This window comes from Martes martes (assembly GCF_963455335.1).
Source record: "Martes martes genome assembly, chromosome: 2".
NCBI lineage: Eukaryota > Metazoa > Chordata > Mammalia > Carnivora > Mustelidae > Martes > Martes martes.
In genome coordinates this window covers 14,252,056-14,273,860 of record NC_137889.1, presented here as the reverse complement: position 1 = coordinate 14,273,860, position 21,805 = coordinate 14,252,056, and the positions used below count along the sequence as shown (strand labels likewise).

The 21,805-nt window shown below is 37.7% G+C and overlaps 1 protein-coding gene across 2 annotated transcripts in view; it reads right to left on the bottom strand.

Moving 5' to 3' along the window:
• The window catches only part of TRAPPC11 (trafficking protein particle complex subunit 11), a 45,770-nt gene that overhangs the window by 22,877 nt on the left and 1,088 nt on the right, over positions 1-21,805 (bottom strand). For both annotated transcript variants that reach the window (XM_080795868.1, XM_080795869.1), the window contains exons 2-18: positions 20,107-20,331; positions 17,693-17,862; positions 16,743-16,813; positions 15,102-15,216; positions 13,400-13,499; positions 12,975-13,048; positions 11,031-11,127; positions 9,261-9,394; positions 8,452-8,599; positions 5,764-5,857; positions 4,946-5,025; positions 4,749-4,827; positions 4,614-4,668; positions 4,124-4,269; positions 3,616-3,677; positions 3,374-3,506; positions 2,636-2,766 (exon numbers count right to left, since the gene is read on the bottom strand). In XM_080795868.1, coding sequence (XP_080651994.1) covers positions 2,636-2,766; positions 3,374-3,506; positions 3,616-3,677; positions 4,124-4,269; positions 4,614-4,668; positions 4,749-4,827; positions 4,946-5,025; positions 5,764-5,857; positions 8,452-8,599; positions 9,261-9,394; positions 11,031-11,127; positions 12,975-13,048; positions 13,400-13,499; positions 15,102-15,216; positions 16,743-16,813; positions 17,693-17,862; positions 20,107-20,310 — 1,893 coding nt within the window. In that variant the 5' untranslated portion in view covers positions 20,311-20,331. The remainder of the gene's footprint in view (positions 1-2,635; positions 2,767-3,373; positions 3,507-3,615; positions 3,678-4,123; positions 4,270-4,613; positions 4,669-4,748; positions 4,828-4,945; positions 5,026-5,763; positions 5,858-8,451; positions 8,600-9,260; positions 9,395-11,030; positions 11,128-12,974; positions 13,049-13,399; positions 13,500-15,101; positions 15,217-16,742; positions 16,814-17,692; positions 17,863-20,106; positions 20,332-21,805) is intronic.

Below are 21,805 nucleotides of genomic sequence, written 5' to 3'. Positions count from 1 at the left end.
CACATACTCAGAATATAACCTAACTTGAAAAACTAATTGCTTTACATTTTATATTAACATTTTAAATTAGCTTTTAATTATAGAAGTTGTTAAGAAAAGGGGGGGGGGAATGGGATAGTAGGATATAACAGGAAAAGTAAAATAAGAATCTATTTATCCTGTAAGTCCAGATTTAGAATAGTTCAAAAAACAATATCCTAGTTGAGCCAAAAAAAAAAAAAAAAAGAAAAGAAAAATGTAAGGAAAGCTTACATTCTAATAAAGAAAACAATTTACCAAATAATCATACAGACAGAAGTGAAAGCACAGCTGTGATTAGTACTATAGAGGGTTGTGGCTAGGAAAATCGATCAGATTGGCAGGGGAGGTGTCCCCGAGGAAGTGAGGCTTTTAAGGGCATAAAACATGAGAAGGAATTCTAAGAAGAGGGACAACCAATCCAAAAAAGAAGTAACATCACGTACAAAATCCGATCATACTAATGATCTCACTTACATGTGGAATCTGCGACTCACAGAAACAGTAATGGTGGATGCAAAGGGCTGAGGGAAATGGGAGATGCTGAGCCAAGCGCACAAACTTTCCATTATGAGACGAACAGGTTCTGGGGATCTACTGTGCGGCACAGTGACTACACTCAATCAAACCGTATTATATTCAGGCAAGTTGCCAAGAGAGTAGAACCTACATGTTCTCACCACACCAAAAAAGGTAATGATGTGAGGTGACTGATATTAAGGAAGCTTACCGCGGTGACCATTTACAACAGATTTTTCAAATCATCATGTTGTAGGTACACTTTAAAAGAAACAAATAGTTCTTGGCGGGGGGAGGGAGGGCTGTCCTTTATTCACCCTATCCCCCTTCTTTATCTCTGACAACACACAATCAGCAATCCAGACTCCCCTATCTGTATATGCCTCTCATAGCCCTTTCTTTCCATTGCCACCACTAACGTCCTCATGCAAGTCCTCACACCTTAGGACTTGGGTTCATATAATGAGGCTCTGGTTGGTTTCCATAAGGTCATTTCTTTCTATTTCATCACTGTAACAAAGTTTCTTAAATTCTAAGTATCATGCTCTTGCTTTAAAACTCTCACACTAGGGATGTCTGGGTGGCTTGGTTGGTTAAGACGCTGCCTTCGGCTCAGGTCATGATCCCAGAGTCCAGGGATCGAGTCCCACATGAGGCTCCTTGTCCAGCAGGGAACCTACTCCTCTCTCTGCCTCTGCCTGCCACTCTGCCTGCTTGTGCTCTCTCTCTCTCTCTGACAAATAAATAAATAAAATCTTAAAAAAACAAAAAACCAAAAAAAACCTCTCACACTAATCAGAAGGAATCATTGGGTAATGGTTCAAGTTGAATAAAACACACTGTTCTTCAGAGGACCCTAGTTCACTGAACCGATCCTATTCCAGGGCTAGTTCAAAGTTGCGAAGAGTCAAAAAAACACAAAACAATATATTAAGATAGGTAAAGCTCTTTCTAATAAATATAACCCGAATAAATGAATGAACAAATAAATCTTCAAATATTTCTCTTACTAGCTAACCCCTACTGAATTCTTCAAGCTCCTTCAAGCCACATGGCCTCACATCCCGCTGGCCCGGCTCACAGCCCCTCTGCTCTTGGGAGGCTGGGGTCTCCGCCGCCCACAAACCCAGACCATGCACTCCTGCTTCCATTCAGCGTTGCCTTTTGCCAACCATGTTCCTCCTTCTCACTGCTTTGCAGGATCTTCATTTCATCTTTACCCTTGAAACTTCTTCCCTTTCCTTTGGCAAGCCTGTTGTAAATGTATTTCTGGCCTACACCATGTAACTGAGTCCTTATTACCTACTAGGACAACCTGTGAGTCAGTCCTGGCCTCTGTCCCCAAAATGTTTCCATTTCAATGGGGCTGACATATACTAAATGCTTAGAGGTTCACCACGATGCTGAGAATACTTGCTGGTTAAATGCTTGCTGGTTCACGGCTCAGTATACTTTCTGGGTGACCAGAAGATAATTACCTCTGAAGTGAGCTTGGAACTGAAATATGTGAAATGTACTCGAGTACCTGACAACACTCTAATACGCTACAGAAATGTGCAAATGTATATAATCCCAGTTCTGCAGAAAGGAAAAGCTGCTTCTGTGTGCACACCCAGAAAACACCTCGACTATTCAGGAAGTTAACAGTGACGACTTCCAGGGAATGGGACTGGAGGGCACGTACTTACTTTTCACTTTATATCCATCCATTCCACTTCAATTTCTTTAACATCAAACATTTAACAGTTTTATAATAAAAAACGAATACCAGAGTTAGAAGGTAAAACAAATGATTTTGACAATTAGATTATATTTGATAGACCTCACTTGAAATTCAAGTTATGTATTACAAAAAATTAACTTCCTACATTTCACAAGGATGGAATAAAAGCAAAACTTAGAGATGGAAAAGTGTAACACTTGAATGGCTAATACAGAGAACTATAAATGCAGTTATTTTCAAATAGACCTTACTAAAGTTTATTTGTTACTATGCAGCCATTAAGACCTAAAATTTCGCTAAGTTGGTTTCATCTAATTTAGCACAAGCTACAATAAGATACACAGATGGTAAAAATACAATAAGAGGTACTGTTACCTGATTATTAAAGCTGACACAGAGCTTGGAAAACCGAATGGGATGTGGACAGTCAGCCTTCAGATAGATATCAAACCGCACAGGAACATCAACATGAAAACTCGGGGCGTGAAACTTGGCTTTGCATTGTACTAGAAATAAAATAAAGAGAGTTACACACCACAGGACCCTCAAGAAACACACCCATGATTCTCTGAACCACACTTACTCTTCAGGAAGGAAACATCTACCCTTAGTATTCTTTTTGAATTCTGCTCTTGAGGCATTTCAACAGATATAAATGCAGTTCATTAAAACAAACAAACAAAAACCAGAACAAATTTAAAGAAAGTATAACTTCCAAACCACCATTAATTCTAAAAACATAGCTGCTGCTGAAACATAACTAACACAGGAGTTGAAAGGGGGAAAAAAAAATCATTTTCTTATTTTTAACTTATTTCAAAATATCCGCCTAGGCATTTAGGATAAGCTTTTTAAAGGACTGTCCTCTCAAATGCATTTCAAATCACTCCTAAACAAACGAACAAAGTGAATTTTAATATATAAGCTAAGTACTTAAAATGTTGAAAATCTTTATGTCAATGGGGAGAAAGAAAAAAAAAATCACAATTTCATCTATAGGATAACATATTTTGAACATTCTTCCTTTGACTGTTATACTTCTGGTTCCATGGCTATTCACTTTGTAGCAATAAGGATTTCTCTGAAATAACACCGCAGGTGCTGGGGACCCACCGAACGGCACGAAGTCCTGCACCCCTATTGTGAAGACATTGCTGCCGGCCAGGGAGATGCGGTCCGACCACAGCTTCTGAGCCGTTTTCACGGCTAAGACATCACAGTCGGGTTCTGGATCGGGACTCTCATTCTGCAACAACAGAGTACAGTTTTCAGTCAGCTAGCGATAAAAATACACAGATACAGGTCTAGGTCTACGTATTCCCAAAGCTTATTTTATAGAAAGAATTCTGACTTACCATCAGAACATTTATGAGGTTCTTTTCGATCCGAGATTTCTGGTCGTCTTTCAGAGTTGAAGCTAACGTGAAATGGAAGTAGGAAAGAAACTCTAACTGTAAGACAGGCAAGTGAAGCCAACACCCCCACAGGAGGTATTAAAATACTACAGGATAAATAAGTCTTCTGACACGGCTAAGCGCAATTCCAGACAATGTACAACAACACAGCTTCCTATGGGAGCCCCAACACTCTAGATACTCGCATTTGAACTCGATGGGAAAAATCATTTCATGACGTATATTTAAAAAAAGAAAAAAGGAAGAAGAATTTTGTTCTTCTCAACTATCATGAGACCTCGACTCTAGTAAGTTCCATGAAACTATGAGTCCCTTCCCTTGGCAAACTGATCTACACAGGGTGAAAGTATGGTCAAAGATTTGAGAGTTATTCTTTCCATTTTAAGAAGCTTAAAGACGCTACATAACTTCAAAGATTCAGAATCTTACTGAAAGAACACCAAGTTACCTCTTCCAAGGAGTTCTAGGGAGTAAGTTATGTAATCTTTTAATTGGGCCATGAGGTAGGAGCACTTCAGAGCTGTAGTCAGTATGGACGTGAGCAAGGTCCACCACCCTTCACTCCGGTAATCACACATCACGTAATCCAGCAACCTGACAGAAGGCAAGACGTCAGACACGCTGAAACAGCTTCACAAGAAAGGCCTTGAAGACTTCTTGGAGGAAATAACATGCTTGACTCATTCTATATACACGTCAGAAACTCTTACTGAAATAGTTTAACTGGTAATTTCATGTTTAGATAAACCTGGTTTCCCAAGACATTGAGAATGATGGTACCAGCGGATAGCACTTAAAAAAAAAATACAACAGAAATGGAGTTTCATAGACACAGAAATAAATATGGAAATTATAAATCCTTTAAAACTCATTTCTATTCTCATTTTGCTATAAGGTAATCAGATTACTTATAAAAATAAATGGGGACTAGGACTCACTTCAAAGCTTTGGTATAATCCTTCGCATAAAAGTACTCCTCTCCCATTTGAACCACTGTAAAGGGAAAAAGATTTTATGTACATAATTCTAAATTATTCCAAGTTGCATGAAACTGTATTCTTAGGAATACTTACTCAGATGACTTTTCATTCTTGGACACTTATACTTCTTAAATTGTGCAACAGCATTGCTCAGAAGAGTTATTATTATTTCCTGCCAGAAGAGAGAAAGTGTGAAACATTCCAATAAAAATAATGTCCTGTATTGTTTGAATACCACACACACACAAAAAAGTAGTTTCTATTGGGGAAAAAAAACACAACAAACTTACAGAGTGAACAACACTTCTTTCCTTCAGCTGAATGGCAAGAATTCCCACCTTCTCTTTTTCAGGATCAGAAAGATCAAAACCTGTGTAAGATAAGACGCAACCCATTTTAGATAGCTCATTTAACATAAATCCTTCACATGAACATTGGATGTGTACACTCCTTGAATCCTTTACTTAAATATAATGTATTTAAGATTCTTAACCATTCTAGAATCTTAAAGGTTCCAAGAGACTGCTTTATTAGCCTGGCAACTACTCTGTGATCTCTGTTCTGAAGAGAACAGTATTGAACTCAGCATTCTCTAGCCCTAGTGGAGTCAACCACCTAAAGAATGAGATCAATGTCATTTCAATATAGAATACACTTTCTGGAGATTAAAGTAGATAATTCCTTAACAATTCAGGTTTGATTGCCATAGAGACTGCTCAAATTAAGTGTGTTTCAAACCCAAAAAAGATGCAGAGAAATTTCTAAGGTAATACAAGTTAATACTGTTTTAAAAGATCAAATGTAATAAATCATCAAAGTTAACTGGAATTAAAATAGACCTAAGTGGCTTATTGGGTCATTTAAGACAAGAGATGTCCAAATGTTTTAATCACACTCATGTTTGATTAGAAGTTATTCTAAGACGTAGTGATACAAACAAAACATCCTAAAAACTAAAGAACTGAAAAATCTTTAAAAAGATGTTTAAAAAACACACATTTTTACCTCTACATAATTTATTACAGCCTATGTAGCCAATGGAAAAACTGCAATAGTGACCTGTGCCTTTTGAGGCTGAGAGAAAAGGGAAGAGGGCAAAATTATTTACTTAGTATTCCTTGTCGCCATGATCTTTGTCCGTAAAAGTCAAGAACGCCTGTTTGTGTTTCTAACGGATCAGGATTGGGATACATTACTGAAGCCTGTAAGGTAAAACACAGCCCTAAATAAGAGTTTATGAACCTGTCACAAACCAACTCACCTTCAATCTCTGACAGAATAAAAACATTTTCATAAATAAAAATACCAAACATATGTCTCGATATCAAAGTTGTGAGTATTTTAACACACATTAAATCTTCCCAAAAATGAAAATAAACATTCCATTTAATACCTAGGCAGTCTCATAAAAATTAAATTGAATAAATCAACCTGATTCTGACAAATGATTTCATAGTAATTAACTCCTTAATTTTTCTCTTCATCTTTGCTATGATAAACCAGTAAAAATTTTGCCAATTATGTTTGATGTTTATTCCATATGTATAAGTGCTTTTTGTGCAAATAAAAACAATGTGGGTGCCTCGGTGGCTCAGTGGGTTAAAGCCTCTACCTTTGGCTCAGGTCATGATCCCAGGGTCCTGGGATCGAGCCCCGCATCGGGCTCTCTGCTCAGCAAGGAGCCTGCTTCCTCCTCTCTCTGCCTGCCTCTCTGCCTACTTGTGAACTCTGTCTGTCAAATAAATTTAAAAAATCTTTAAAACAAATGTGATAAGGAGTTTTAAAAAGAAGACACTGTTTTCCTTCTTTATCACTTGTGTATTAGGTCCTGGTATTGGTTGGGGAGGGCTATTTTTGATGCCAGAATTTACAAATTTACAAATTTACGCTTCATTTTTCTTTCTTGTAACTTTTTCCCTCTGAAACCAAAATATAATGCAAGTACATTGTTGAGAAATACAGAAAACATCCAAAAGGAAGAAGATAAAAACTTAAATCACCTATAAACCTATTACCACTATTAACAGTGTTTACATTAGTCTTCCAGATTTTGTATGCAAACATTTATTTGTTATCAACTGGAATGATCCTTCAACCTGCTTTTCTCACTTAAATATATTCATTGTAAATTTCACATCATTAACTATTCTTCTAAAACATCATTTGTTATGGCTGCATGCTGTTCCATATTTTAACAAATTCCTTCTGTCGTTCATCTTGTTATTTATTTTTTACATTATAATTAATAAGTCTGCCCAAAGAACTTGATAAGTAAATCTCAGAACTTCTCTCTTAGAATCTCCTATCTCCCTTAGACTCCCTGAAAATAGATTTCTGGGTCAAAAGAGATGCATGATTTTGAGGCTTCTCAAATTATTATTTGACAGAAAAAAAATTATTATTTGACAGAAATATTACTTTACATTCCAACTAAGGATATTTGTTAATCCCATCTCCTTGTATCCTTAGAAAACATAGTTTTAATCACCTTTTAAAATACTATGCTCAAATCTTAATGCCTAATTTTTAAATATAAAATATGCCATGAAGATGTAAATCATATGCAAATAACAGGGTAGCAAACAGTATAGTTATATCATGATTTAAGGGAAAAAAAATCCAACAATTTAGGTACTAAGGTGCAAACTGTTTTTGGAACTGTTTTTTTAAGTAGCACTGTTGATAATATCCACCTATCTTTGGAGAAGAAAACTGTAGATTTTCAAGGAAAATAAACTGACAGAAGCATGTGAATGTAAATATATTTACACATATACATACCACATTTTTATTTTAAAGGTGCTTATGGGCACTCTGGTATCTAACTATAACCACCCACGAGGCAGGCAGAATGAAATGTCAAGTTAAACTGCAATCAGGGGCGCCTGGGTGGCTCAGTTGGTTAAGCAACTGCCTTCAGCTCAGGTCATGATCCCGGAGTCCCGGAATCGAGTCCCACATCAGGCTCCCAGCTCTGAGTCTGCTCTGAGTCTGCTTCTCCCTCTGACCTTCTCCCCTCTCGTGCTCTCTCTCAACTCTCTCTCTTTCTCTCAAATAAATAAATAAATAAAATCTTAAAAAAAAAAAAAGGGAAAAGAAACTGCAATTAACATTATGTTCGAGGGGCGCCTGAGTGGCTCGGTCCTTAAGCGGCTGCCTTCGGCTCAGCTCATGATTCCAGGGTCCTGAGATCGAGCCCCACATGGGGCTCCCTGTTCAATGGGAAGCCTGCTTCTACTTCTCCCACTCCCCCTGCTTGTGTTCCCTCTTTCCCTGTGTCTCTTTCTGTCAAATAAATAAATAAAATCTAAAAACAAACAAACATCATGCCTCGAACAGATTCTTAAGAATTTTCCACAGAGGAAGCCCCAGGAAGAGAAAGAAGTCCAAAGAGATCCTCTCTGGTGGGTCAAAACAAAGCATATTCCTCCAAAGTCCTTCAAACTCCTATACCAGTGATCAAAGGGAGTCACAGCATGGCTCAGACCACACCGTGACTTTTATTTTAAAGTAATCTACCCTTGTCTACATCACTAACCTATTGCCAGTCATAAGTCAGTTCCTGACAGAAAAACTTCTGCTTAATCCACAGGTGGAAATGGAGTACTCAGGCTAAAAGTAAAAATAACCATAATTCCTGAAAATATAGAAGCTATTTCTATTTTCTTATCAGAAGAAAACTGATTTCATTCAAAGGCTTGGAAAAAGATTATGAACATTCATTAGTCTTATCCACTTTCGAGAGATGATTAATACATTTCCTAAGTGCCAGATGACATGGGAGTCGGTCACTTACCTCATGGTTACAGAGGGTTTTTGCGAGCTGTTTCCTCTCCTGGGCGTAGTACGCTGCCTGCTGGTAATAGAAGCCAGGATTCTGAGTTTGAATAGCTGTCAGCCCTAGCTTAATAGCTTCATCAAATAAGTCTCCAAAGGCCTGGAATCTTAAAGAAAAAAAAAAATCAAGGAATAAAAAAATGATGAAAAAGATAAAGGGAAGATAAAGAAGCTTACTTCTAATAATTATTCATCCTGACTACATAAACTCAGCAGACTATGTTAAAATAATGCTTTTGATGAACTGTAAATTGTCGGGGTTTCTTGGTAAATACTGACACACACTAATAATAGGTTACAGACAACTTCTACATTGAAGCCGACTCTTCTGTACTGACAAAGCATTACAAATACACCATCACGGCGCACGTCAACACAGTTCCCACCACTCAAACACATCCACGCTTCTGGAAACCATTTCATTTTAGAATTTTTAAACATCAGTCTTGAATAGCAAGTTCCATGCCAGTAGGGATTTTGCTTTGCTCCTGACTGTATTCTCAGTACCTAGGCACATGGTGGAAACTCCCTAAATATACGCTGAAAAAAAAAGATGGTACCATGAATTAAGTGATTTTCATTAAGGAACTCCATGAATCATTATCTACCGTTACTGGAAACATAACTATGCTAGCTAGATCTCTAAAAGCCTACTTACTGACGAAAAAAGCTTAGTTCAACTGACAACCAAAGTCCATACTAATTCCGTTCCTCCAAAGCCCAAGTACGTAAAGAAAAAAAATTCTAAAAGTACAGTTTAAAACATACTGTTTAGACATCCACGCAGCATGCTCAAAAGACAACTCTGCGCTTCCGATTTTTTTCTTACACAAGTCAATGTGTTTTCGGAACTGAGCGATGGCATCCAATGGGGTGTTGTGCTGAAAACACAGCCTGCAGATCTGCAAGATGGAAAATCAATGCCCAAATAAAGAACATACAGTCAAAAGGCATATTCACTTAAAAATAGGTAAAATGTGAGACTAACTTCAAAAAGACTATGACATTTCCTCTCCTAAGTTTTTGGCAACAGAATTATTTTTCTCTATTAGAACGGCTATGCTAAAACCGGCGGTTATGTCCCCTCGATAAAAGAAATAAAATTATTCCTTATTTGTACTGAATCTACTCTATATCTTAGAAAAGCTTATTAAAGTAGGCTAGAATACAAAAAATTTTACCCAATGAAGAACATACAGGCGGGCAAAAATAAAACACTACCTACCACTCCTAGGACAGATTAACTTTCAGTTTTAGAACTAGCAGAAAGTAAAGATTTTCTGTACCACCATTGGAGCATAGTGGCCTCCATATCAAACAAGGATTACAGAAATTCTTGAAAAGTTTTTATCTGAAATGCTATCTCAAGACAGTAATGATCTGTATCTACGTAAGGTAAAAAGAAAAACACAAAAAACGACGCCTAAATTATTTTCGGTATGCTTATCATTAGTTTTATATTTTAGGTACAAGGAATACATGAAAAGTTAAGTCTCTCATTCCTGTCCCTCAGATATCCAATTTCCTGTTCCAGAGGCAACGAGCTCCCAGAATATTCTGTGATACAGTCTACGCATGGACAAGTGTATGTGTATTTATGTATCAACTACACTTTTTAAACAAAGAGCATCACACTAAATATGCTGTTTTGTACCTTACTTTTTTCACCTAATATTCCATATCAGTAAGTGGAGCTGTCTCATTCTTACGAGTTGTAGAATATTCCATTGTCTCAGTCATACTTTATATGAACCAGTCACTTACTGCTGGGTTGTTTCCAATCTTCTCCTATTACAAGACGCAATAAACATCCTTACGTATGTGATTTGCAAGGCTTGGCCCATGTGTCAGATAGATTTCCTGAAATGGAATTGGTAGTTCAAAGGGAACACCCACTCTAAGTGTGTATGAGGCGTCGCAAAAATATTCTCTACAGATCTTATACCAATGTACATTTATAGTCAATTCCAGCGCCAGCGTCTAAGTCCCCTCGGGCCGCCATCTCAGGGCCAGCCATCTTTAAAAGCTGATTGTGGAAAGATTAAAAGCAAAACGAAAAGCCCCACCTGCCTTCTGGGGGCATCTATTTCTACCACGTACAATCTTCAAATGCTTAAGTAACAGGTACAAAAGTTTCCTCTCAGGTCATCAGCTGTACCTTTTGTATGGTGTCGCCATTAAACCAAGGAAGGCCTACGTAGTTCTGATTTGTTGCACCTTATAAAATTCAGTAATAAAAGTAGCTTTCTTCTCACTCTCTCCTGCTCCCACTTAAAATCAGAAGACCCTCCTAAAGGAGTTGTACAGAAGTAAAACTGCTCTAAGAGAGAACTCTGAGCCCCACAAACTCAAAACCAAGCATTATAATTAGGCTGCTAATTACTAGGGAGCTATATGAAATAATGCGCATAAAAGAGAAGAACATAATTAATCAAATACTTTTCAGGGCAAGTAACTAACTCTGGTTTTCAATTTCAAAAAGATAACCTAATATTTAAAGACGAGTTTCCTTTATTTGAAGTAGAACCTTCAATTTACCTTGTAGTTTATAAATCCTGCCATAGTCTTTATTTCCAGAATGTTAGTTTCATGGGCTCGTAATTCATGTACAAGGTTATAGGCGGTCCTGTAATTCCTAATATAAACAGGTGCAACACAGTTAATTATTAATTTTAAGAAAGGATTCCCAAGAATTATTAGAAATAAGAAACAATATTTACTCAACATTTCTTAGCACTCAACAGTTCAGGAATAACTTATACACATCCATCTCTGATTTCCTGAAAAATGATCTACTGACTAATAATATGTGGGAGGAATCAATGACTTTTCACTAAGAACAGAAACATCACATGTACATTGTTCTGTTATTAACATCCGTCAACAATGGACAGAAAATAAGTTGAAAATGAGAGTTGGACAGTTGTCCAGAATTATGTTAAAAAGTTAGCATTCTGTTTAAAAATAATAATAATAATCAGATTTTTTTTAAAAGCACCATTACGAGCTTCTCCAACAAAGAGGAATTTTATTAAGCAAAGGGGCTATCAAGACTGAGCACAGGTCAATAGCTTTTAAACACCAGAATCTCCAGAGTTCAGAGCACACTGCTGATCTCAGGCACAGGCTGGAGAAGGGGAAGTGCGTTGGGAAAGGAGAGTCTGCTAGAAGGACGCTACCCAGAAAAGGGAAGGCAATGGGGCATCTCAGTCTCTTCCAAACATCACTCTTTGCTCCTAACTTCCTCAGGTCAAATCTTCCTTTCCAGAATTACTTCTGATGAGAACAAGAAGGGAATGTTTTTAACTCACACCAAGGGTAAGGAACAAACTACGTTAGCGCCACTTAGAATCACACAGAGTCTCTGAGATTTAGAGAGACAGTCTGGAGTTCTGCACCTCCACAGTAACAAGAAAGGAAGATGTTTCTGCAATATTCCTCCAGACAGAAGATTTATTTTTCTTTTTTTTCTCTTACTTTTCTGCCCTGTATGCTTAGCCTCTCTTCAGTTTTAGGATAGATAGCTGTTTCTTATCTCTATGTTGCACTGCCACTGTCAATCTTCAAAAAATAGAGCGAAAGCTAGAAAAAAATGTTCAATTAAATTGTGCTCTTAAGTAAAAGCAAAGGAATTAAAACGTGTGACCATTGCCAACACATACACGACTACTCTCCAAAGCTTCGAAGCAGAGCCATCGTATTAAAAAGGAGGATGAGCAGTATTATAAACTTAAAAAAAAATTTTAATTAAAAATAAAATCATAGTTGAATTAAATAAATGCACCATTGGGGCGCCTGGGTGACTCAGTGGGTTAAGCCTCTGCCTTCAGCTCAGGTCATGATCCCAGGGTCCTGGGATCGAGTCCCACATCGGGCTCTCTGCTCAGTGGGGAGCCTGCTTCCTCCTCTCTCTCTCTCTCTGCCTGCCTCTCTGCCTACTTGTGATCTCTGTCTGTCAAATAAATAAATAAAATCTTTTTAAAAATAAATAAATAAATGCACCATGCATATTAAGAAATTCACAGCATTAAATAAGATAATGTCTAATATATATTTAATTGTGGAAACGAGTCAACACAAAAATTTTAACTGAATATACAAATAAGCAGTCAATAGGATAGGAAGAATTTTAATGTTTCTTTCGATCATGAAATTAGACTAGACCAGAAAGCTTTATGATACTATGAAATTTACTTCTGATAATAAAATGAAAAAAATTTTTTAAATCTCAAAATATTATATTCCATTCATCTCTGAGCAAATTAAATATTATATACCTGAATCTAAACAACATAAGCATCTTAATTAGCAATAATCGCGCCTCGGATAAACCTCATTGGCTACGATACTGCCACTGCGCAAAGCTAACATAAGCATCTTAAAATGAATTAAAGTTTGGTTGAGATTCACAAGTTGCCATTAATATGTTACTGTTAACATAAAGGTAAGAAAAATTTAGTTTGACAACTGTTAAAAACTTACTTCAGAGCATTTTGTGTATCCTGTTTCAATTCACTGAAGAAAGCTATTTTAAATTGATGTCTGACAAATAAAAGCTGAAAATAGAAAAAATATCATTATTACACACACTCTCTTAAAATGTAAGAAGTACACTAACATTAAGAGGAGACATCAAAGTAGAAAGGAAAATACTCAGATCGAGAATTATTCCAACAAGCATTGTTAAGGAAGCTATAAAAATCTCTAAGAACTTTAAGGCCAAAAAGGAGAGAAGACAAACTTATTTTTAAAAGCTCAAAAAAAAAAAAAAAACTTTAAAAGCATAGAAGCCAATTAAAAACATCAAAGCATTACAGATATTTAATAATCTCTTCAAAAATAATCAATGATAACAATCTGTTCTTGGAATGCTTCTATTATTGCCTTCTTTAGGAAAAATAATGTACCTGGTGTGTTGTTTTATTCAAAAATTCCTTATGAGATTTCACTCTTCTGATCTCAGTGTAGTAATAAGTCTGTGCATGTTCATAAAAGGCATTTTCTAATCTGTTTTTAAAAAAATCAACATTCAAACACTAAAGTTAGTTTAACCAAACTGTTCTCAAGTATCAAATTTATAAGACCTGAAAGTAAAATCCTCACAGAGATAATGTCTACTTTACTTCATGGTAAAGACAAAAAGTAAAGCAAAATACATGAAATTTCTAAATAATAAATGTAAAGATTAGACCACCCAAAAGCCATTTAGAATTATTTACAGTCCAAGCAACAACTTATAAAAATAACTTTTTTATAATTTGTAGAAATCACATAATTTCTAAGATTACTTCCACCCCCTTTCATTTTATAAGAAGTGTGAAAGAAAGAGATTTCCAATATTCACTTAATTTGACTATTTTTCGTGCTTTTAATATTTAAGGTTAGAGGATAAGAAAACTAATGGAAAAAGCACCAAAAATGAAAACTGGCAAATGAGGGGCATCTGGGTGGCTCAGATGGTGAAGCTCTGCCTTCAGCTCAGGTCATGATCCCCAGGTCCTAGAATCAAGTTCCGCGTGGGGCTCCGTGCTCAGTGAAGAGCCTGCTTCTCCCTCTCCCCCTGCTTGTGCTCTCTCTCTCACTCTCTCTGTGTCAAGGAAATAAATAAAATCTTAAAAAGAAAAAAATACTGGCAAGTAAGGGGAAAGTAACATTCATAGGATTCAAATCCTGTTTCACTCCCTAAGTTTGAGATAACACAGGAACAAAGAAATTTTGACCATAGATAGACAACTCAAAGTGCCTTTTGTGAAAGTAAGTATGTATTACAAGTATCTGCCCAGGGCATGAAAGAAAGCTAAATTCATAGCTAGATAAAGCTGGACTTCAAGGTTTTTCCTCCTCAGAATAAAACAGAATTTTAAAGTTGTATTCAAAGAGTTTAGACACATCCTTAAGGAAAATACGCTAAGAAAAAAAAATGGATAAGCCAAAACTTTCAATATTCAATATACTTCCTAAGGTAAGATTTTCTATTTCTTTTTTCTAAAGATTCCATTTATTTATTTGAGGAAGAGAGAGCATGAGCAGGGGAGAGGGAGAGGGAGAAGCAGGCTCCCCACTGAGCAGGGAACCCAATGCAGGATTCGATCCCAGGACTCTGAGATCATGACCTGAGCTGAAGGCAAATGCTTAACCAACTGAGCCACCCAGGCACCCCTAGATTTTCTATTTTTAAAACTGCAGTTTTTAGGGGCGCCTGGGTGGCTCAGTGGGTTAAAGCCGCTGCCTTCAGCTCAGGTCATGATCCCAGCGTCCTGGGATCGAGCCCCCCATCGGGTTCTCTGCTCAGCAGGGAGCCTGCTTCCTCCCTTCTCTCTGCCTACTTGTGATCTGTCTGTCAAATAAATAAATAAAATCTTAAAGAAAAAAAACAAAAACTGCAGTTTTTAAAACGCTAAAACATAAAAGTAATTCATATTAGGTTCAAACTTTGAGCCATACACTATTTGAAAGAACATATTAACCTCAGCTGAACTATGAAGTTTTATAAATGGGTAACCTTTGTTTTGAAAGGCGAAATAGGATACTAAAAAAAAAGTCTAAGCAACCCATTTTTCAGTGCCTCTGATAAACCAACATCTAAAAAAGTTTAAGATCTTTATTTACCTTATAATGTAACCCACCAAGTGATCAGTGTGGGGTAGGACAAACAGAGATTTTCCTGAGAGTTCACACGCGTTACATAAAGCTGCGGCTCTTTCTGACGCGGTGACATCTTCTCCTATTGACAGATCCCATAAAGATGAAGAGAGAAAGAAAATGATTCACGTATTTTTTTCAACAAATAGGTCCCCAAATCTAAACAATGTAATTAGGAAGAAAAACCAAACCCCCTTTCGCCATGCCAGAAGGTCTCCTGAGAGCTCTTGGGGGGCGGTTCTCAGAAGTCACGCCGTACATATGTTAGGAAAACCCTGTGGAATTTTCTACTAAGCCAAGATAGGCCAAGTAACGCCAAAAGATATGCCACATAACTGTTTCGAAACCTTTAACTAAAACTGGAAGCAATAATCCATGAAAGTGGCTTCTAAAACTCAGATGCCACAAGTTTCAAAAGAGAAACAAAAAACATTTTGGCCTCTCAAAATCTTAGAATACAGAAGAAACAAACATCTGAAGCTAAGACATTTTCTTATAAAAAAGCAGAAATCCTATACCACTTTCTTTGTCCGGTTGCACATTAAGAAAAAAAAATCACGATAGGAATATAATTTCAAACTGACCTCAGAGAGGTAAATAACATTCTTTTTAAAAAAAACAAGTGAATAATATTCCTTTTAAAAAATCAGTTTTGTCGGGGTGCCTGGGTGACTCAGTGGGTTAAGCCTCTGCCTTTGACTCGGGTCATGATCTCAGGGTCCTGGGATCGAGCCCCGCATCAGGTTCTCTGCTCAGCAGGCAGCCTGCTCCCCTCCCTTCTCTCTCTCTGCCTGCTTCTCTGCCTACTTGTGATCTCTCTCTCTCTCTGTCAAATTAATAAATAAAATCTTAAAAAAAATTTTTTTTTTTTAAAAATCAGTTTGGTCAACTGATGTACACCTACACAGTGAGTTAAGTGGAACTGGGGGGGGGGTAGCAGAATATTTTAATATTTAATATTAAATTTTTAAATATTTTAATTTTAGTGTTTTATTTTTTTTTAATTTTTTTATTTTAATAAACATATAATGTATTTTTATCCCCAGGGGTACAGGTCTGTGAATCGTCTGGTTTACACATTTCACAGCACTCATCATAGCACATACCCTCCCCAATGTCCATTTCCCCACCACCCTCTCCCGTCCCCCTTCCCCCCCGCAACCCTCAGTCTGTTTCTTGAGATTGAGTCTTTTATGGTTTGTCTCCCTCCCAATCCCATCTTTTCATTTTTTCTTTTCCTACCTCCCCCCAAACCCCCCCACCTTGCATCTCCACTTCCTCATATCAAAGAGATCATATGATAGTTATATTTCTCCGATTGACTTATTTCGCTAAGCATGATACCCTCTAGTTCCATCCACGTCGTCGCAAATGGCAAGATTTCATGTCTTTTGATGGCTGCATAGTATTCCATTGTGTATATATACACAATAGTGTTTTATTTTTTACACTAGGCATTTATTTATGCATTATTAGTACTTTTTAAAGTGAACACACCATCTTTCCTATAACTAAATGCATAGATTTTAACATCAAAAACTATACCTCCTGATAATAAGAATGGGAAGTACAAAGCAATTCATTGATTGTTAATTAACTTTGTGATACCTGGGGGCAAAGGAGTTTTCTTCTGAATCAGAACCACTGCAACTTTTGTGTTTCTCCCTTGTAAACTCTGCCTGCAATGGAAAAATAATAAAATTAATTAAACATAACTAAATTGTTTTGACTTTTAAAAAATATATTCAAGACTTTACACAGGGGCACCTGGCTGGCTGAGTCAGTTGTGCATCTACCTTCAGCTCAAGTCATGATATCGGGATCTCGTGATTGAGCCCCACATCGGGCTCCTGCTCACTGGGGAGTCTGCTTCTCCCTCTCTCTCTGCCCCTCCACCCCCGCTCGTGCTCTCTAACAGATGAATAAAATCTTTAAAAGAATAAAAAGACTTACATAAAGTACAAGCTTGATGATTCAATTTTAAAAAGATGAATTTCAACTAAAACCTTCCAAGATTGGAGGAAATCTTTCCCCGCATACAAAGAAACTTCTATGCTACAGTGATTTCGTTTTAAAAGTCTACTCTCATACCAAGCTTCTAATCCGGACAAAAATCTGCTTTAAAAGCCAAGTTTATTATATACTTTCACGTAAAAGTTATAACGTAACTTATTTCTTGATGCTGATACGTTACAGACTGGTCATTCAAAAGAATAATTTTGAAACCGGAATGGGGATAGAACAAATGTCTTGTGAGACTAAAAAGCAAATTACTATACTTCCCCCCCAGACAGTAAAACGCAAGAAAAAAGCATTTGGAAATTCAGACTAACGTGTCGTCTACATTTCTTCACGCACCTTTGCGTTGCAGAAGTTAAGCATTCACGTTAAGCTACCTGTCAGGGACCGAATAAGTGTCCCTGGAGGTCAGCAAGTGAGTGCTGGGTCTCAGCTGCCTTGAGTAAACGCTGGGAAATGGTACAACCTCCCACGCTCCCTCTGATGCTGGGAAATGGTACAACCTTCCACGCTCTGTCCAATCCGCAGGGAAGACGCACCTGACAATCTCCACTCTGGTGGCGCACTCGGACTGCTTTTCTTTCCACTGGGGCTCATCCCAGTCCAGCTCGTAGAACACAACCACCAGGGCCGGCACCAGGTTCAGGTGTTTGTTCATCCAGCCGGTCTTTAGGATCCCCTTAGGAATGTACCATTCATAGGAAGTTCTCTGTGGACAATGGCAAAAGCTGAAGACACTTACTGGATAACAACAGCAGAAGCCACCTGTCACTGAGCGGCATGCACTTCCTGTGCGTTCCCCTCATTCCACATACACATGACACGTTGTTAACATTTTATTTAGGTCTACAGAGATCACGCTAACAAGTATTGGAGGTAGAATCATAACCCGTGGGTCTGTTACAGTTTCCGCGGAAAGAATAACCGGGATGCCTGGGTGGCTCAGTGGGTTAAGGGTCTGCCTTTGGCTCAGGTCAAGGTCCCAGGGTCCTGCAATCGAGCCCCACATCAGGCTCCCTGCTCAGCGGGGAGTCTGCTTCTCCCTCTCCGTCTGCCTGTCTCCCTGCTTGTGCTCTCTCTCTCAAATGAATAAATAAAATCTTTTTTAAAAAAAGGAAAGGAGAGAAAAGAAAGAAAGAATAACAAAAGCCAAGGCACTTCTAATAACGTCAAGGCTCTCAAATATCCTGGAAGTCCTTAGCCTCTTTCCAGGTAAATCCTATTCCTCATTCCAGTTTCCGTTCTTGCCAAAGCAGCTCAAATAAAATACAATCTAAAACCTAACATGGCTTCATTTGTTTCAAAGACATGTTGCATTTTACTTTACTTGTGGATGGAGGGAAAAATGAAAGACAACTCTTAAATATGGAAGCCAGACAGCAGTCACTTGGGGGTCACACTAAGTGCCACATCGGCGGAGACAGAGGTGTTGGGGTGAACGTTAGCCCTGAAGAAACTCAATGAAACCTCAAATTGCTTCCAGAGTGCTGGCCCCGACTCAGACTAACCCCAACAGCCTCTTCAAGGGAGGAAAGACAATAAAGTGTCTTTATTATCCAGCAAAGGAATTGGAAACAAAAAACTTAGGGACTCAGGGAAGAACAAGGAATGGGCACATGAAAAGCTCCCGCGAGGGAGAATGGATCCAGGACAAAAGGAGGAGAGCTGTGCTGGGCACTGGCCCTCCTGGGCACAAACTCCACACTAAGCGCAAACACCTAGGAGCTGTCCCCTGCACAATGCCAGAGAAAGCACGCAGCTTTGACAGCCGGGGATAGGAAACCGCGTGTGGTCTGCAAAGGATCAGCCGGCCACCAAATCCACAGGCCCTACCCTTCCAGAGTTTCACAAAGGAGGCCTCGCACTTACATTTTTCATAAACATCACCAGTGATGATGATATCCTTGGTCCAAAGACCAGTCTGTCAGAAACATTGCTCCAGAGCAATGTTTATTAAAAATAAAAATAAAAAAGAGCAGGTGGTTTATTTTGATCAATGTGTCCTGTTAACTGACTTTCAGACCAACTCTTAAGATTATGATAATCAGGGCACCTGGGTGGCTCAGTGGCTTAAGCCTCTGCCTTTGACTCAGGTCATGATCCCAGAGTCCTAGGACTGAGCCCCACATCGGGCTCTCTGCTCAGCGGGGAGCCTGCTTCCTCCTCTCTCTCTGCCTGCCTCTCTGCCTACTTGTGATCTCTCTGTCAAATAAATAAATAAAATCTAAGAAAAAAAAAGATTATGATAAACAGCAAATCAATTATACATGATTTTCTTGAAAAAGTAAACTGGCCTTATAAGCACTTTCCACGTATTAGCTGCTATTCTTAACATCATTCTCTGACTTTTCTAGGTAAATTAGAGTCTCTAGTATGATGTTCAACCTAAAATTCAGTTTTGAATGTAATACCCTTCTATACTCCTCACTAAATAAACTGTTTTAGTTTATGTAGAACTCCCCAGGGACAGAGAGCTGGTCTTATTTAAATTACTATCACCAGTCTATTGCACAGTTCCTAGAACCCAACACAAAGTAAGTGCTCAAAAGGTGTGTAAAACTGAACCAAACTGCAAAGACTGCAGATTCTACCAATGCTACTGGTAATGATAAATGGGGAATGTGAGACCTTCCTTTTAGAGAAGGCTTTACAAAGACTGGGAGGGGTTTTAAGCAAATACAAAAAAAAAAAACAAAAAAACCCAGGATAGAAAGCTTAGTAATTATAGAGTAATTATTCCTCTGGGGTTTAAAAAAAAAGCTATCATTAAACATAACTATAGTGCATTACATACATGAAAAAGCCCTGGGTTTTCTTAATGCATCACTACAACCATGGCTTTGATAAACTCTGGGGTTTTCAACATACACATTAGGAACAAAAAAGGCATATACCACTTGTACAGAGGAAGAGAGGGAGAGAAGGAAAAGCCCCCATGCAATCATGCCATTACCTTAGGTCTACATTTGGGATACTCATGGTCACCTGGGAGCACCTTGAAAGAAATCGGTACCCGATCAGCCCTCCGATTGGCACAGAAAGCATCCCAGACAGCTCGATGGACAGCATTATAAACTACATCCAGGCCAGTAAGGGTAACAAAAGCCATTGGCCGGCAACATAATTCCACAGGGAAGTCCCACTGTGTGGGGCTCATGTTCAAGGTGTCAGGAAAAATCTGAAATAGAAATGTAAATACATTCAAAATGTTTTAAAAGCCCATATCCATATCTAACCTACCTGCCTGCACCATTTATAAAACATTATAAAAAGGCAACAGACGCAGTCTTTTCGAGTGTCCGCAGAGAGGTGATCAAATTAAAATAGGTCTCATGACCCATTTTGGATATAAAGAAAAATAACCGTTGACTTACATATAATAAATACAACTATCTAATTTCTGAATTCCCAGAAAATTATTTAAAAAATATGCTAGTTATCTAAATAGCTATGTTTTCTCATTTCTCCATAATTAATGTGAAATGTATTATTTAAATGAAAATCTAGAAAAGAAAAACTAACAATGAATGAAAACGTCTAGGAGAGACATGTTTCCACTGTGTTCTTCAGCTGAGAATCAGTCCATAATAAATCCTACCACACACTAACTATAGAAAAGCAATTATATAAAAATGTGTTTATTCCAAAGAAAATTGCCATTATATTTTAAAGACCATTTCTCATTCCTAAAATCATGTATCAAGAGTCCCTTTTTGGGGCACCTGGGTGGCTCAGATGTTAAGCATCTGCCTTCAGCTCAGGTCATGATCCTGGAGTCCTGGGATCTAGGCCTGTGCCCAGGTCCCTGCTCAGCGGGAAGCCTGCTTCTCCCTCTCTTGCTGTCTCTCTCTGTGTGTCAAACAAATAAATAAAATCTTAAAAAAAAAAAAAAAAAAAAGAGTTCCTTTCCAAAGGTGATCTTCACCAGTATATCATACAGAACTCAAATGCAATTTTTGCGAAAAGTGAAAAGCACTGTGCCACCACTTGATAACCAAATATTTTTAACTGAAAAGTTAATTTTAAAAAGATCATTAGGCTTCTTACATTTAAGTACTGAAGGAATAATGGGTATTGAATAAATGATTTGGAAAGATCACCAGAAATGATACATTTCTACAAGACACAGAAGTTTTAAAATTATTTAAGCAGGTATTTTCCAGACAAGATTAAGCTATGAGGGCAAAGGCTCACAAGTTCAGAGAAAGAAAAACTTTAGTTCTAGGGAATTAGGGGGTGAAAATTAAGAAGAGATGGTCAAAACACATTAGACAGGAGCCTTTGCTTTATACCAGGGAATCTAGATTAGAGACCTAAAGTCCATTTCTTCATTTAAAACCACCAGAGGCTCAAGAGAATTAGCTGTGGTCTTTGAAAATGGGAGTGGAAATAAGGGGACCTAGAAACGACTTACAAAGCTCTAAATCACAGTGCTATCCAAAAGAAATATGACTGTGAGCCACATAAATAATTTTAAATTTTCTAGTCATATTAAAATTTTTTTAAAGGTGGCATTAATTTTAATAATATTCTATTTAACCAATATGCCTAAAATATTAACACTTCCACATTAATGTAAGTTATTAGTGAGATACTTCACTTTTCTGTACAAGTCTTCATTATCTGATGTGTACTGTACACTCCCAGCACAT